At 47.7% G+C, this 18,018-nt stretch overlaps 1 protein-coding gene across 4 annotated transcripts in view; it reads right to left on the bottom strand.

The window, feature by feature from the left end:
• UBN1 (ubinuclein 1) overlaps window positions 1-18,018 on the bottom strand; it is a 42,424-nt gene that overhangs the window by 5,663 nt on the left and 18,743 nt on the right. For 3 of the 4 annotated variants that reach the window (XR_003005170.1, XR_003005171.1, XR_003005169.1), the window contains exons 9-18: window positions 17,344-17,473; window positions 17,054-17,172; window positions 16,787-16,915; window positions 16,459-16,602; window positions 8,379-8,429; window positions 8,238-8,280; window positions 5,900-7,123; window positions 4,604-4,847; window positions 4,239-4,328; window positions 2,202-2,281 (exon numbers count right to left, since the gene is read on the bottom strand). Coding sequence is in view for 1 of the 4 variants with exons in the window: in XM_024759829.1 (XP_024615597.1) it covers window positions 2,232-2,281; window positions 4,239-4,328; window positions 4,604-4,847; window positions 5,900-7,123; window positions 8,238-8,280; window positions 8,379-8,429; window positions 16,459-16,602; window positions 16,787-16,915; window positions 17,054-17,172; window positions 17,344-17,473 (2,224 nt within the window). In the remaining 3 variants the exon portion in view is untranslated. Of the gene's footprint in view, window positions 1-126; window positions 2,282-4,238; window positions 4,329-4,603; window positions 4,848-5,899; window positions 7,124-8,237; window positions 8,281-8,378; window positions 8,430-16,458; window positions 16,603-16,786; window positions 16,916-17,053; window positions 17,173-17,343; window positions 17,474-18,018 lie in introns of those variants that run through there. The other variant, XM_024759829.1, reaches the window with a different exon arrangement.

Genomic DNA, 18,018 nt, shown 5'->3' with positions numbered 1-18,018 from the left:
GGTGTGTTTCTTCCTCTTTTGCATGTGAGGCTTAGTCTCCAACACCCTCTTGGCTTTTAGCCAAAATGAATGTTCCCTACATACCAGCTCCTATGGGAGAAAGAATTACTTGCAAATATGGTAAAAGGAAATAAATGAGAAATGATGTTTTGGAAACCTTGAAACAATTTATTGGGTGGTTTTATACAAGATTAACAATTTCCACACCACCCCCAACACCAACATAGTCGCTGCATGAAAGCCACAGCCCTTTCACACCCAAGAAACGCCGGCAAGGAAAGCCCTGCAGCGCCGTGGCCCATGAGCCCACTCCGCCAACAGACCTGCCTTGCCGTGGCTCTTTAAGTCATTCACTCTTTCGTTACCACAAATAAAGCATCAACAAGGAAAAGAAACCTCATAAACTCCCCATCAAAGAAACGTTTCCCTGAGGCAAGAGGCATCACTAGATTCCTAAGAATGAGGGTATCCTGCTCCAGCCGCACACTCAGTGGTGCTCGGGGAGGAGGGAGCACTGCAGGGAAGGGAACCAGGGTGTTCTCCTGCTGCTCAGCGTTCACGGACGGCCTCTGCACGGCTCTGAGCTCAGCAATACAAATCTCTTCTTTGGCTCTTTTGCTACTACCTAAGACTATTCTGTAAACTGGAAACCCAAGTTGCAAAAAATAGATATAATAAAGGGATAAGGAATCCACTTAGCCCAATGTGAAACACATGTTGGTTTTTATGTAAAAAAGAGCACAGGCCTGGCCGACTAGCTGGCAGAGGTCTTGCTCCCCCTGGAAACCAGGCAAACTCTGTGTGAATCGTGAGTTACCAAGCATTGTAACCTGGGAGTCAGGAACCAAGAGAGCTGCCCGTGTCTCCACACAGGCGTACATTCTGAGGAGGCTGTTTACTCTCAACGTATCACAAATCACTTAGTTAGAGCAGTCAGTTCAGACTTCACAGGACAGGCAAGTGCCGTAAAAATCTTTGTGAAGCAGCCACTGGGTGAGTGGGAACAGTGGGATGACTTGAGCTCCGGGTAACTGTCCCAATCTGTCTCTGACGTGCTCTCCAAGCTCGTCAGCATGTCACCCTGAAGTCAATGCATAGCCCTGCTGCCTGGAGAGCCAGGACCTCCAGGCCTGTTTCTACATGGCAGATGCTTCACAGAGGCCTGTTCCTGCAGCTCTGCCTGAGAATAGTTTTTAAATAAACTGGAATGTCTACCTGCGACTTGGAACCCCTCATATCCTTGGCCCTCGAAGAGATGAAGAAGGGCTCTGAGGCTCTGCAGTCCACCTGTATGAACTCTGGAAAAACAAAGTGGGGGCCCTGGCTGAACTGGGGTGGGACCTGGGATTTGTGGGCCCAGATGACCTTCAAGTCAGGACGGCACAGATTATGATGTGCAACCATAAAAAACTCAAACTATGTCTTAAATACAGACATATCTTTAAAAAAGGTCTTCATCTGAGATCCACTCAGAGGGCTGAATGGATGTGTGTCTAATTCTGCTCCACCATAAAGGCACTGGAATTATGTTTTCCTAGGAACAACATGACTTGCGAAGAATAGTCCCATTCTATCCAATGCATTTAATGGTAAGGATGAAAACTGAGCCAAAAATAAGTGTCTTTAAAAATCCTACCACAATTGTTGAATCTACAAAGGTCTTTTCTCTAAAAGAGCTTCATTGTCATGTTCAGTGGAGAGACGGGCCCCCACGATGAGCACACATTGGGTGTATTTTTCAAAGAACAAGGTACATCTCCCAGCTGTGATGTTACCTGGGTTTGTCCTGTTGAGCACACAGCCTGAGGATGGACGGACACCGTGACCATCCAGGGAGCCCACTGTGGCCAGAAGGAGCCCCGACCAGTAGGGTGCCATGAGGTACTCTGACCAAATGTGAGGGGGTCGGGCAGATGTGAAGCACAGGTGCGCCGCACCACCTGCTCTGCCCCGCCACCAGAGCTCTGAACACGACCCGGCGCGCTCCCCAGCCTAGCGCTGCCCCTCCGACGATTGTCTGCAACAGAGCGAGAGGCCTGGAGCACCAGGCTGGTCAGGGCCTCCAGAGAAGCACAGGGCTGCTCGCCTAACTGAAGGCACATCACACATGCCAAGAGACGCTCCACTTAGCACTCATGCCTTCTCCAGAAGAAAATCAATGGCAGAAAGAGCATAGTTATTATCCGACTTCCGAGACCTACTCGTTCAGCTTCCAGCCTTTCCCTTGAAAGTCACAATTTCCGTGGTACACTGGGCCCTTTCCCATGAAGCTGAGAAGCATCTGAAAAAGAGTAAGCAAAAACAGAGCGTAAGATTTTCAGGATCTCTGATTCCCTTAAGGCAGCAGTAACCAAACCTCAAGAGGATCTCTTCTTAAATAACAAAAGCCCCTGAACACTGAATGTTCTAAGGCTCAAAGGAGCCGGACACGCTGGCAGGTTATCTGAGTGTGCTGCTCCTTGCAGTGGTGCAGAGTGCCGCGCACTGGGAGGGCAGCTGCTGGCTGAGCACCGTGTTCACAGAACCGCGGCTCTGCTGTGCAACACGGGCCACTCCAGTTCTCAGCCACAGCTGTCATCCCCAGGCAGAGCCGGACTCCATAGTGAGGACTGAAAAGCACAGTAAGCGTCCACACCATCAAAGACACTCAGGTCCTAAAAGGACAAGCTCAAAGGCACTAGCATTCTGAGTCCACGTGGGAAAGAAAGCAAAGCAGATACAAGTCACAGCTGGAACAAGCAGACAGCTTTTCACTGACAATCACTCAATGTAATCCTACAACGCAAAGAATGTCTAAAAGAGAGATATTCAAATAGCCTGTTTTAGCATAGATGCTTTTCAGATAGCGTTTCAACACCCAGAGGAAAAACAGGTAGGAAATGGTACAAGAAAACGCTTTTCCCTTTTTTGCTGAAAATACCACAGATCAACGGTCATGTTTTCAATGGCTCTTCAATTATTTTCTGTTTGAAAGAGTGTTCCGGAAAGCAGAGAAAGTGCAATCTTTCAGCAGCCACAAGCTCTCGCCTGGACGGCTCTGTGACCACCAGCTTGTGGAATGAGTCCCTGCATCTGACTGCTTCTCCAGAGGAAAACGGAGTAACTGCTGATACAGGCTTAGCACCCCTGTTTCTTTCTCTGAAAAAGCAACATTTCCATCTTGGGGATTTACAATCCATTCTTGCACCCAGCTGGCCTCTAGCAGTCACTATGAACGGGTCAGCCTCAGGACACAGGGCCAGGGACCCACGGCACATCTGGAGGCGGACACGGGGCCAAAGCTCTCAGCACGACAGGTCCCAGGCACATCCAGCTGGGCAGCTCCCCACCTTACATCTACCCAGGACCCGTCCACCAGGGCTACCCAGGCTCGGCTTCCTCAAGAATGGCTCTCCCTTGAGCAATGTAGCCCCCAGGTCGTTTCTGGAACAGGTCTAGAGTAGTAAGAAGAGCAGCAGGCCAAAACAGAGATCCCGTGAGGGTTCCCAGCAGTACGGCATTACGTGTGCCTAAGGGCCAAGGTCCCAGGACAGGGCAAGGCAGACCACTCACTGTGCAGGTGCTGGCTCAGGGCCGTCTTCTCACAGCTATGAACCTAGGGCCGTAGGCCAGTCCCTTTCTGAAAGGCACTGCTCTATGGAGAGGAGACCCAGGGAACGCTGCCTCAGTCACGTCGTGATCCCAAATCTCTGCGTTGACACCTGGACTGAAGAGAAAGCTGCTCCTCTCCTGGACACATGCTGACATCAGGGATAAGGGTCCCTCCCGAAGCCTTGCCACTGTCACCTGCTGCTGCTACTTGGACTTTCCCTTTTACTTAAACTAAATTTAGAGTCTTCTGTTAGCTGGTACCCCCTAGAAGGGGTAGCAGTGTGAACCTAAAGGCCGGTAGTGCCCCAACTAGCCCTTGGGAAATCAGCACCATTACCCCTCTAGTTTTTGTTAATTAAAGAGGAAATGCTGAGCTATGGGTGGGGAACTCCTCAGCCATGATGCCTGTGGCCATCATGACTTCCTCTGTGATCACAGAGGGCAAGGCTGACCCGGGAGATGTCACAGCGGTAGACAGAGCCTGTGTCCCTCAGTCTGAGTACCCACAGAGCCGAGCCTCAGAGGACAAACCCACACAACGTGACAACGAGAGGCAGACACTTACGTCCTTGGCAGCAGACAAGGCCTCTGATGGGGGAGGGGAATGGCTCACAGTGCATGTGGCACTCTGACCACCTGGAAATTACCTGGCAGACTCTGTGGGATGTGGGTAGACACGGCAGCGTGTGGGAGAGGTGCTCCGCGGGGCGGGCTGGAGTGCAAGCCAGCCAGGAGACCTGAGAGGAAACAGGAAGGGAGAGAAGAACAAAGCACACTCATTGAAGACAGGAGTGGAAAGCAGCCTCGGTGCTCCAGAGCCCCAGGTGACCTACTGCACTGGTTCTGGATGGAAACCCCAAGGGGGTGGCTCAGCAGGGTCCCCGGGAAGGCTGCCCACGATCACACACCAGACAAACCAGGAACCCAGCACATGACAACAGAACCTGTGGGTCGCACAGAGGCACTGGGGCACCTTCTTTACCTCCAGTGTGGGGAGGAAGGAGACACTTACTGTGGCCGAGGCCGTGGTGGAACGTCCCAGGGGCAGGGCCTGTGACGATGGCATCCTTGGAGACCCCTGCTTTAGCGGAGGAGTCAGCACTAAAGGAGATTACGTGGAGGGGGAGCTGGGAGATAATTCCCAAGGGATTCGAGTTCAAGGCCCCAGGCAGCTTTGGGCTGCCTGCCTTGTAGGATGAAGACAGTAGATTTAAGGGTGAGGAGCTGGTCAGCAGCACAGCCCCACTCGTTCCTTTCTGGGGAGGAAGCACACAAAGGGATCAGCACTCCATCCCCATACAGAGCTCACTCACAAACCAAACCTGTTAGCATACCTGGGGGGACACATGCACGTAAGCCACCCCTTGTGAAGGAACCCCCTCCACTGCGGCCCCAAAGGGAGGAGGAAGACAGTCTCTGTGAACTGGCATGGAAGGGCTCCCAGAACAGAGTTCATTTTTAAAAGCAGGTGTTAAATATGCCTTCCTTGTGCAAGAAAGAAAGGGAAGGATACCCACAAATATAAGTATATAGGAATACGTGTATGTGTATACTTATATCCATAAAACATACACACACACACATCTGAAAGTACTAATCTTTGTTTTTAGAAAGAAACGGGAAAAACCTGGAAACTAAGGAACAGTTACGGGGGTGTAGGAGGAGGGCACAGGCAAGCGGAACTTTGCTCCACACACCTTTCTACAGTTTTGTCCTTTGCAACCACATGATTGTCTTATATATTGGAAAAATGGAGAAAAAAATAAGCTCGCTCTCACTTTCCCAACCTGCATCCAAACTTCTTGTAATCACCTACAGGCAAACCTCATAAACCACTGGACTCTGTCAAATCGCCTTTGTCTGACCTACAGAGTCTTTCCAAACCCAATCAAAGGATCATTCTTAGAAGGTACTGATCTTCCTAGGGCATGAATATCTCCACATAACTAATGATCTGAGAGACAGTATGCATTTCATTTACTTGCTTGGAGAGATGGACAGGCAGGAGGCTATGAAAGGAAGTTTTCTAGCTCATTCTATGCCATCCAGATCCATAGCCTCCCCGCAAACATGGTGCTGACCAGTCCTTTCCCTCCACTCGTCCTCCCAAGGAAAAGTTTCAGGCTCTGCCTGGGAGTCCTGCCACCAGAAAAGTAGAAACCTGGAAACAGGAAGCCCAGTCCTCCTTCCAATTTCCAGGCTCTGTTCCTACCTGACCTTCAGCGTCAGATCTCACTCTCTGACCACAGCAAGGCCAGCAGTCCTGCCCACAAGGCCCACAAGGGGAGGGCTGCTTCAAGGTACTCACTGGCAAGGAGGTAGACGATGTCACGCTGCTCACCGCACTGGGCTTCAGGGAGGAGGTGAGTAACTTGGCCACTCCCTGGGTCCCCCCACTAGAATCTCCATTTGGACCACCTGGAGGGGCCACCAGGGTCAACTTCTGGGAAACAGGTGGTTTTTTCACTGCAGAGCCTGGGATGGGTCGGCTGGCGGACTGTCCTGTGGAGGGAGGCTGCACAGCAGGGAGCAGGTTCCCAGAAGCAGAGCTCTGGACTGGTGCTCCTCCAGAGGAAGAGCTGCCAGAAGAAACCCCGTGCTTGGAGATAGAGCCGGCAAAGGGACTGTTCTTGTAAGACGGCCCTGAAGAGCTGGCTGAGTGCTGTTTTGCTGGATGGCTCAGGGCAGTGGAGGACGAGGCTGGGGTCTTATGAGAGCTGCTGCTGGAGGCTGGTGTGCCTCCTGAAGACACTGGCGTGGAAGGATGGAAGCTCTGGCTTTTGGTAGCTGTCTTGACGAGCTGGAGGAGGGAACGGTGACACTGAGGGGAGGCAGGCTTTGGGCCCTGGAGCTTACTGACAAACGGAGCTGGGGGGGTGAAGCTCTTCTGCTGTTGAGTGCCTGCATGAAAGACTTTGACCAGGGGGCTGGGCACAGGAGCCCCTGCCTGGGGTGCGTGAGACGTCCGTGGCAAACTGTGGTGCTTTGCTTTGGACTGCTGCACTTCTGGCAGGCCCTTGCTGAGGGTAGCCTGACAGGACAGTTCTTTGTAGCCAGAACTTTCTGGTTTTTTCTCCTGAGAGGACTGCCCCAGTGCCAGAGCCTGTTCAGCCAGAAAATTGAGGGGTGACTGCAGAGAGCTAGAGGGTGGTGGGGCAGAAGAAGGGCTGGGCTTCGGAAAGTTCCTTTTTTCTTCTGTACATAAAACAGCTGCGACTTTCTCTGCAGGCACTTTTGAGGGTGCAGGCAGTGTGAACTCAGAGCTCCCGCTGGCTCTGCTATTCAGTGCAGCCAGTTCCTTGGACACAGCCTCCAACGACGAGGCCGAATTACGGATCAAGTCTCCATCCAACGAGTCCTCCACGTTGATAGGAGCAGGATTAGCAAGGCTGCCAGATGCCTGGGATGAGAGCTCCCTGTTTGCAGCCCCAATGCTCAGGCTTCCTCCCAGGTGTTCTGAAGGCAAAGCAAGGGGGCTGCCAATCTGGCCTGATGGGACGGAAACCTTTTTATCAGGCTTAGTCGATGATTCCTAAAAGAAAGCAGAAAGGCCGATGTTTACAAATGTCCAAAGATGCCAACACTGGCCCTGCTGACAGGACATACGCATGAGAATACAAGACAAACCAGCGAGCTTTCCTGTGTGATCACAAAGCCAGGGAAGAAAGGAGCAGGTGCCAGGCATGTGTGAACTTGGAAATGCCGCAACCCCACCACCCTCTGCCCACGCCTGGGGCTGGGGCTGGGCTGACCCAGGCATGCACACACACCTCCACAGGGAAACTCTTCGCTCTGTTTCTGAAAAACTACAAGACTCGAGCAAAGAGATGTTCTCCCTATTGGCCCTCACACTACCTCAGTGCTCCTAGCCACAATCAGAAAATGACATGGGGCAGGGGAACTGCCTTAGTTTTCTTTCCCTCCTTGGTTTCCCCGGCACCTGTCTCCTCCGTGGGCTCAGGAACGGGGTCTGTCCTGTCACTCCCGCCTCCCGAGCACTTGGTGCAGTGAGTCTTAAGGATGTTGGAGGAGCTCAACAGACTCTTAGGAATAACTGATCTGCATGCTTGTTCCCTCGGACTGTTCAGGTATGGTGAAGTGCACTACAAAGCCTCAGGAACTGGCAAGAATTTTGGTGAAATGGCAATTTTTACTACATTGAGATCTCTGCCACATCAAAGTCATCTCACAGTCTCTAGTTTCCAACCGTCACACTCCCCTCCACGTCTGCTAGTCAACTGGACAAAGCCTCCCGCCCTGCCCGGTGCAGATCCAGGCTCACCTGCTCTTCACTAGGATGGTGCTCTTCCATAAGAGATTAGGACAATTCACAATGTGACACTTTCACATTTGCAAGAGCTCATCACTCCTCAGAGGGCTGTCAGGAGGACCTCACTTGACCCCGCAATGACCCCAGGAACTGACCAGGTGGGTGCTGTTTCCTAGAACTGGGGCTGAAGGGCACTAGTGGCCTGACTCAGGTCTCTGCCGTCGACCCCAGGCCACTCCTGTGGGCCAGGCTGCCTCTTGGTACAACCTAATCCCAAAGAGCTATCTACAAGACCAGCAAAGTTCAATGAGCTGCCAGGAGCATGGCTGCAGAGAGATGAGAAAAGATGACATGTGACCTGGGCAGGCTGACTCACCTTCATCTTCATTTTGGAAGAGGCCATTACTTTCTTCTTGGCCCTGTTCAAAGGAATGAACACAGGAAAGGTTCAGAGGAGATCCACGAAGGAGATAAAAATGCCAGTAGTCCTGACAAGTGAAAACACTGAGACACTCACAGGATTGACGTCAGGTGCCCATGGCCTCGTCTGCTCTCCTTAAACAGAGTCCTGGAACAAACAGAGAACACTGGGAAGTCTGCACAAGCCCCCTGAAAGCAGACTCTGCTTCCAGAGCCTCGTCACCTCCCTAGTACTCAGTGGCTGTCACTCATTAAATGTCAGTGGGCTGGTGAGAGGGCCTTAGTAGCTGCACTGGCCACCTGAAAGCCAAGGAGCTAGAATTCACCAAAACAAGCTATAGGTCTGCCCCCAAACCTGTCATAGTGATTTTTCCCTAAAGTCACGAGCACTTTCCTTACTGCTTATTCTCATCTCTCTCCAAAAGTAAAAATGTGAAGTGACCCATGGCATTATCTTTTCCCAGAGAAACAACAAAAATTTCTTTATGCCCTCCCCTATGTACCTTCAGGAGTCCAATCTGTAAGTGACAAGAGCAATTCTATTTAAAAGGACACTGAGACAAGAAAAGGCCTGCCCAACCAAGAACATTCACTAGCTCCAAGGGGAGGGTCCTGGGAACATGGCTGATTAGGAAGCACCAGGAATGGTCTGCCCACCTGGACAACACTACACTGGCAGAATCCATCTGACAGAACTATTCGGTAACTCTAGAGGCTGTTCAAAGCTTACAACTTCCAGGGGAAGACTTAGATGAGTAAACTGGTTAATTTCAGGTCTCAACATAGTAGCAGCTGCCCATCCCCCACCCAGCGGCCTGTGCAGGTGTTCCTGGAGCAGCTTGCACACAGCTTGTGGAAACAAGCATGGGCAAAAAGGACCCTGGTCTCCAGAGATGAGGGAATCTGTGCTCTGATGGCTGATCACTGCTTCTGATCACAGAGGTAGGAGGTGCACACAGCTGTTGTTGTTGCACCTCAGGCTGAAGTGACTGCCAGGGGATTTAAAGGGCTGGCACCACCTTTTAACCTCCTTTTTTTTTCTGATTTTCCCCTTTCTGGTGTCAGACATTAAAAAAAAAAAAAAAAAAAACTACCTACATGGGAAAAATTAGAAAGTGACTGCGTGTGCCAGCAAAAAGCTCAGAAATGACCTAAGAGTAACACATTAAGTTCACACATCACGCTGATCCTCAACACAGCGACAGCCTACAACAACAACAACCAATGAGCAAAAACAGTATATAAAAAAAAGCAATCCCTATGTAAGTGGGAGAATCTGATTTCCAGAGTTACCACAATATTAGATTCAAATGTCTGGTGTTCAACAAAAACTCACAAGGCATACAAACAAACAGGAAATACGGCCTGTTCAAAGGAGAAAAAACAAATCAACAGAAATTGTCCCTGAAAAAGACCAAATGGCAGCACGGAGCAACTAAGCCCGAGTGCTACAACTGCTGAGCCTGCGCTCTAGAGCCCGTGAACCACACTACAGAGCCTGCGTGCTGCAACTACTGAAGCCCACGCACTTAGAGCCCATGCTCTGCAATGAGAGAAGCCCCAGCAACGAGAAGCCCACACACTGCAATGAAGAGTAGCCCCCACTCGCCACAACTAGAGAAAGCCCTTGCACAGCAACGAAGACCCAATGCAGCCAAAAATAAAAAAATAAAATTAATTTTTTAAAAAAAGACCAAATGGCAGATACACTAGACAAAAACAACTGTATTAAAGATGCTCAAAGAACTAAAGGAAGATGTGGAGAAAGTCAAGAAAATAACATGTGAACAAAATGGAAATATCCATAAAGAGACAGGAAACCTGAAAAGAAACCAAAAAGAAATTCTGGAGCTGAAAAGTACAATAACTGAAGTGAAAAATTCAGTAGAGGGGACTTCCCTGGTGGTCCAGTGGTAAAGAATCCACCTTCCAATGCAGGGGATGCAGGTTTGATCCCTGATCGGGGAACTAAGATCCCACATGCCATGGGGCAACTAAGGCCACGTGCCACAACTAATGAGCATGCAAGCTGCAACTAGAGAGCCCGCATGCCACAACTACAGAGCCCACGCGCTCTGGAGCCTGTGCGCCACAAATAGAGAGCCTGTGTGCTGCAACTACTAAGCCTGCTCGCCACAACTAGAGAGAAGCCCGTGGTGCATCAAAGATCCTGTGTACCTCAAAGAAGGTCCCACATGCTGCAACTAAGACCCAATGCAGCCAAAAGTAAAATAAATAAAACAAATATTAAAAAAAAAAATCAGGGCTTCCCTGGTGGCGCAGTGGTTAAGAATCCACCTACCAATGCAAGGGACACAGGTTCAAGCCCTGGTCCGGGAAGATCCCACATGCCACAGAGCAACTAAGCCCATGCACCACAACTACTGAGCCTGCACTCTAGAGCCCGTGAGCCACAACTACTGAGCCCATACGCCTAGAGCCTGTGCTCCACAACAAGAGGAGCCACTGCAGTGAGAAGCCTGCACACCGCAACAAAAGAGTAGCCCCCGCTCACCACAACTAGAGAAAGCCCGCACATAGCAATGAAGACCCAACGCAGCCAAAAATAAATAAATTAATTAACAAAAAAAATTCAGTAGAGGGATTCAAAGGCAGTTTTGAGCAGGCAGAAAAAAGAAACAGTGAATGTGAAACAGGACAATGAAGATTATCGAGTTTGAGGAACAGAAAGAAAAGACTGAAGAAAAGTGAACAGAGTCAAGGGAACTGTGGGACAGCATCAAGCAGACAAGCACACACCAGCACAGCATGGACATCCCAGAAGGAAGACAGAGAAAGGGGCACAGAGAATAGTGAAGAAATAATGGCTGAAAACTTTCCAAATGTGAAAACAAACAATGTAAGTGTAAATACATGAATATAAACATCCAAGAAGCTAAAAAAACTCCAAGTAAGATGAACTCAAAAAGACCCACACCAAAACACATGATAATCAAACTTTCAAAAGCCAGAGGCAAAGAGAGAATATTGAAAGCACCCAGATATTATTGAATCATCACACACAGGGATCCTCAACAAGATTATCAGCAGATTTCTCATCAGAAACTCTGAAGACCAGAAGACAGTGGGCTGATATATTCAAAGTACTAAAAGAAAAATACTGTCAACCAAGAATCCTGTATCTGACAAAACTGACCTTCAAGAGTGGGGGAGATAAAATCAACTATACTTCAATTAAAAAAAAAGTGGGGGACAAATTAAGACATTCCCAGATAGATAAAAGCTGAAGGAGTTCATGATCAAAAACTTACCCTGTAGGGCTTCCCTGGTGGCGCAGTGGTTAAGAATCTGCCTGCCAATGCAGGGGACAGGGGTTTAAGCCTTGGTCCGGGAAGATCCCACATGCCATGGAGCAACTATGCCCATGCGCCACAACTACTGAGCCTGTGCTCTAGACCCCGAAAGCCACAACTACTGAGCCCGCGTGCCACATCTATTGAAGCCCGTGTGCCTAGAGCCCGTGCTCCGCAACAAGAGAAGCAACCACAATCAGGAGCCCGCACACCGCAAGGAAGAGTAGCCCCCACTCACCACAACTAGAGAAAGCCTGCGTGCAGCAACAAAGACCAACACAGCCGAAAGTAAAAATAAATTAAATTTATAAAAAAAAAAAAAACTTACCCTGTAAGAAATGCTCAAGGGTCCTAAAGGTGAAATGAAAGGACACCAGACAGCACCTCAAAGCTACATGCACAAATAAAGATCTCAAAAAGGTGAATACATGACCATTAGAAAAGCTAGTGTTATAACAACAATAGTTTGTAACCACACTTTTTGTTTTCTACATCATTTAAGAGACTAATACATTTAAAGAAAAAAATTCATTTAAGGGACTTCCCTGGTGGTACAGTGGTTAAGAATCTACCTTCCAATGGAGGGGACACAGGTTCAAACCCTGGTGGGGGAACTAAGATCCCACATGCCACAGGGCAACTAAGCCAGCGTGCTGCAACTACTGAGCCCGTGCACCTCAACTAGACAGCCCGCGTGCCACAAACTACAAAGCCCACGTGCTCTGGAGCCTGCGTGCCACAACTAGAGAGAAGCCCACACGCCGCAACTAGAGAAATGCCCTCGTGCCACAACAAAGAGCCCGTGTGCCACGAGGATCCAGTGTGCTGCAACTAAGACCCGATGCAGCCAATAAATAAAATATTTTTTTTTAAAAATTAGTTTAAAAGCTATTATTACTGTAACTTTGGTTTGTAACTCCACATCTTGTCTTCTACAAAACTTAGGAGGCATTTAAAAAACTATTAGTTTATGTTTTGGGGCACACAGCGTATAAAAATGTACTTTTGTGACAGCAGCAGAGCTGTTAAGGGGGCAGAGTTTTTTGCTATGTTGATCAACTTACAGAAGTAAGTCCCTTCTTACCAGTAATTACTTTAAATGTAAATGATTCAACACTCCAATCAAAAGACAGGGACTGGCAGAAAAGATAAAACGCATGATCTAACTATATGCTATACAAGAGCCAAAGACCTGGGACTTCCCTGGTGGCGCAGTGGTTAAAAATCCACCTGCCAATGCAGGGAACATGGGTTCGATCCCTAGTCCAGGAAGATCCCACATGCCATGGAGTGACTAAGCCTGTGTGCCACAACTACTGAGCCTGCACTCTAGAGCCTGCGAGCCACAACTACTGAGCCTGCGTGCCCTAGAGCCCACACGCCACAACTACTGAAGCCCACACAATCTAGGGCCCGTGTGCCGCAACTAATAAGCCTGCAAGCCGCAACTACTAAGCCCACATGCTGCAACTACTGAAGCCCACGCACCTCACAAGAGAAGCCACTGCAGTGAGAAGCCTGCACACTGCAACCAAGAGTAGCCCCTGCTCACCACAACTAGAGAAAGCCTATGTGCAGCAATGAAGACCCAACGCAGCCCCAAAAAAAAAAAAAAAGAGCCAAAGACCTGAGATCCAAAGACAAGAACAGATTAAAAGTAAAAGGATGGAAAAAGATACTCCATCCAAGTAATAACCAAGAGAGCAGAGGTGGCTATCTTAATATCAGACAAAGTAGACTTTAAATCAAGAAAGGTTACAAAAGATAAAGAAAAATATTATATATTAATAAAAAGTTCAATACAGCAAGAAGATATAACAATTATAAACATTCATGCACCTGACAGACCATTAAAATACAATATATGAAGCAAAAACTGATGGAACTGAAGGGAGAAATAAACAGTTCTACAATAAAAGCTGGACAGATACAGATACAGAACATTCTACCCAACAACAGATACAGAACATTCTACCCAACAACAACAGCACACACATTCTCAAGTGCACATGGGACATTTCCCAGCATAAACCATATGTGAGGCCACAAATGAACTCTCAGTAGATTTTAAAAGATAGCTATCCACAGGGAAATCAGCTTGGTGCTTTGTGACCACCTAGAGGGGTGGGACAGGGAGGGTGGGAGGGAGACGCAAGAGGGAGAGGACATGGGGATATGTGTATACATATAGCTGATTCCCTTTGTTATACAGCAGACACTAACACAACATTGTAAAGCAATTATACTCCAATAAAGATGCTAAAAAAATAAACAAATAAAAGACAGCTATCATAAAAAGTATCTTCTCTGTACACAATGGGATGAAGTTAGAAATCAATAACAAAAGGAAAACTGGAAAACTAACAAAATTGTGAGAAAAAAACAAGTGGCAGATACACTAGACAAAAACAACTTTTAAGAACACACTTTTAAATAATCAATGGATCAAAGAAGAAATCACAAGGAAAATTAGAAAATACTTAAAAGACAAATGAAAATGAGAACACAACATACTAAAACCTATGGGACAAAGTGAAAAGTGGTGACAAGGGGAAATTTAGGAACTTCCCTGGTGGCACAGTGGTTAAGAATCCGCCTGCCAATGCAGGCGACACAGGTTCAAGCCCTGGTCCAGGAAGATCCCATATGCCACGGAGCAACTAAGCCTGTGTGCCACAACTACTGAGCCCGCATGCCACAACTATTGAAGCCCACACACCTAGAGCCTGTGCTCCACAACAATAGAAGCCACCGCAATGAGAAGCCCACGCACTGCAATGAAGAGTAGCCCCTGCTCACCACAATTAGAGAAAAAGCCCATGCGCAGCAACGAAGACCCAATGCAGCCAAAAATTAATTAATTAATTTTAAAAAGAAAAAAAAGAAACAAGAAAGGTCTCAAATCAACAACCTAACTTATAACTTAAGGAAGTGGAAAAAGAAGAACTAAACCTAAAGCTAGCAGAATGAAGGATATAATAACGATTAAAGCAGAAATAAGCAAAATAGACAATAAACATAGGTCTATTCAGATTTGCTATTTCTTTGTGATTTAGTCTTGGTAAGTTTTGTGTTTCTAGGAACTTGTCCATTTCATCTAGGTTTAAAGACACTATCCACAGAGTAAAAATGCAACCCACAGAACAAAGAAATATTTGGTAACTTATGTATCTGATAAGGGATTAATATCCAGAATATATAGTGAACTCCTAAAACTGAACAACAAAAAAACAAGCAAACCAATTAGAAAATGGGCAAAGGACTTGAATACACATTTCTCCAAAGAAGATATACAAATGTCCAGTAAGTACATGAAAAGATGCTCAACATCACTAATCATTAGCAAAGCGCAAATCAAAACTACAAGACAGGGCTTCCCTGGTGGTGCAGTGGTTGAGAGTCCTACCCAAAAAAAAAAAAAAAAAAAAAAAACTACAAGACACCACCTCATACCCATTAGGATGGCTACTACCAAAAAAAACAGAAAAAAGTGTTGGTGAGGATGTGGAGAAATTGGAACCCTGTGCACTGGTGGTGGGAATGTAAAAAGATAACAGCTGCTATGAAAAACATTATGGTGAGGCCTCAAAAAATTAAACACAACATCACCATATGATCCAGTAATTCCAGTTCTGGGTATATATGTAAAAGAACTGAAAGCAGGGTCTCGAAGAGATATTTGTATGCCCATGTTCATAGCAGCATTATTCACAATAGCTTAAATGTGGAAGCAACACAAGTACTATCAACAGATGAATGGATAAGCAAAGCGTACACGTACAGTAGAATATTATTCAGCTTTAAAAAGGAAGAACATTCTGACACATGCTGTAACATGGATGAACTCTGAGGACATTATGCTAAGTGGAGTAAGCCAGACACAAAGACAAACACTTTGTATAATTCCACTTATATGAGGTACTTAAAGTAGTCAAAATCATAAAAACAGAATGGTGGCTGCCAGCGTCTGTGGGGAGAGGGAAATGTGGAGTTAAGTGTTTAACGGGTACAGTTTCAGTTTCACAAGATGAAAAAAGTGATGGAGATGATGGTGGTGATGGTTGCATACCAATGTGAGTGTATTTAATACCACTGAACTGTGCACTTAAAGATGCTAAACTTGGGCTTCCCTGGTGGCGCAGTGGTTGAGAGTCTGCCTGCCAATGCAGGGAACACGGGTTCGTGCCCCGGTCCGGGAAGATCCCACATGCCGCGGAGCAGCTGGGCCCGTGAGCCATGGCCGCTGAGCTTGCGCGTCTGGAGTCTCCAATAAAGATGTAAAAAAAAAAAAAAAAAAAAAAAAAAAAAAAAAAAAAAGATGCTAAACTTACATTAAGTGTATTTTACCACCAAAAAAAAAATTTTTTTTTCTAAAGAACACTAGTTCCAGGTAACTTTCTCTGTGTATTGCAGACATAGTCCATTCGTGGGAAGCTATATAACACAAAGTAGCCTGTGAGGAAAGTCTGGCATTTAACTCTAAGAAGTAGTCACCCCTGCCAGTTGCAAATAAGAATTCTGTTCAGAACATTAAAATGTTCCCAACACGAATCTGTCTTTCAACTTCTTCTAGTAGGAGCCATTATCTCAGGAAAGGGCAGATTGAAGTGGGATGAGCATACAGCCAACTTTGAACTGAAGTGGGATAAAGAATGACAGAGACAAAACCCCACAGATAACTTCCCTCTTCTAAGGGAGACAGAGAAGCCCCCAGTCACTCAGGTGAAATCAGAGTCGAGTCCACTAGCCGGTGACTCTCTGAGCGTGGGGCTCTGGGGCCTGGTGCAAAAGAATCACTCAGACATCTCTTTATCGCAAGAACGCTCCACCCTATGATCACACTGGCTGCTCGCGGGCCCTCACCTGGCCTGCATCCAGCCTTTGGGCCAGAGAGGTTTGACCTCAGCATCCAGAAACGCCTTCACGTAGTCCTCCCAGGATTGGGCCTTGTTCCTCTCCAGGTCATAGCTCTCCAGTTTGATCTTCACCACCTGACAGAGTAGCTCCCTGAAGAGTAGGCAGAAGTCAGAACCTTTAAACTACCCCAAATGCTTCTTCAAGGTTTCAATCATGTGCTTTCAGCAGCCCTGATTAAAGTAAATGATTCTAACCTTCATTAGAAATACGGGAACATGCTCAGACACTGGCCCCACAAACCCTCCACTGAGGCAAGGTCCCAGTTTGGGCACACCTGATTTCATCATTCCACTGGAATTTCTTCCGGGGTCCCATTATCCTCCTGCCCCCCTTTTCTTCATCTTCTTCCTCATCAGAACAAACCCGTTCTCTCTGCTCCTTGTCTTTCTCCTCTTCCAGCATCCTAGGAGGTAGAAATAATTAGGCGGGACTCTCAGGTCACTGCAGAACTGCTTCCTTCTGCCCACCATCTCCCCCCACCCCCCAGGACTTCTAAGAAAAGGAGGTCAGAATGCTGAAGGGAGTGATGGGACACACTTACTTAGCGACCTTGGCTTGCGTGTGTGCCTGGCATTCATCCTGGTACTTGGCCATCTGTTCTGGCATTGCCCTGCCAATGGCTTCCTTAAGCTTCTGGATAGGCTCCTTCAGACGCCCCCCCTGCGGAGAGCAGGACATAAGTCTGGTTTATGCATCACTTCTTACACTGAGCACACACTATAGGAATAATCGCACGGAGGCAGCGCAGCAGCAGATGTGGCATATATAAAGACTCCATCACCCACTCCGCTGTGCTCTGAAGCCAAGGGGCTCCACTGCAAAGTCACCCACCTGTTCACAGAGGTGAAGTTTTCGTGCGCGCTTGACCAAGGTGTCTTTGCTGCAGGGCAGGAAGGAAGCAAGGTAGGCATATACCCCAGAACGGGTCTGGCTGCTCAGCTCCCGGGTCTGCGCCTCTATGCTGAAGAACAGAGCAGAGTTACTCACCACAGCTCCTTTCGTCTGCAGGAGCCAAGAGCAGGCCAAGCCTTAACTTGCCTGTCACAGTGTAACTGAGCAGCCAGCACAACAGACCTCCAGCAGTCACCAGACCCAATAAACTTGGCTACGTAGAGTGGGTCAAGGCTCTCAGGTCAAAGACAAGACCAAGTCAAAGGTGTCAAGAAAACAGAGCCCAAAAGAACAAGGTCTGAATTTCTGAGTTTCATAAACAAAGAAAACAGAAATGCTTTCAAACTGGAAGGTAACTGAGTTACTTGGGGTCAACAGGAAATACTTTCCAGCAGATTTTCCCTTTTTTTCCATTTCTAAGTTCTGTCCCTGACTAGGTGGTCAGGGAAATCCTCAACCCTCCAGCATCCCCATCTAGATGAGCAGAACACAGTCTGTCTTCAATCCCTTGAGTTCTCTGTATCTGGCACGCTCCAGGAGACAAACCCCTCATCTGTGCTGACTCTCAGGTGCTCCCTGACCCAAGTGGCCAGTCTCCATCCTGGCCAGGCAAGT

This window comes from Neophocaena asiaeorientalis, unplaced genomic scaffold (assembly GCF_003031525.2).
Source record: "Neophocaena asiaeorientalis asiaeorientalis breed wild unplaced genomic scaffold, Neophocaena_asiaeorientalis_V1.1 scaffold254, whole genome shotgun sequence".
Taxonomy (NCBI): domain Eukaryota; kingdom Metazoa; phylum Chordata; class Mammalia; order Artiodactyla; family Phocoenidae; genus Neophocaena; species Neophocaena asiaeorientalis.
The sequence above is the reverse complement of the archived record's forward strand: the minus strand, read 5'-3'. Positions and strand labels throughout refer to the sequence as shown.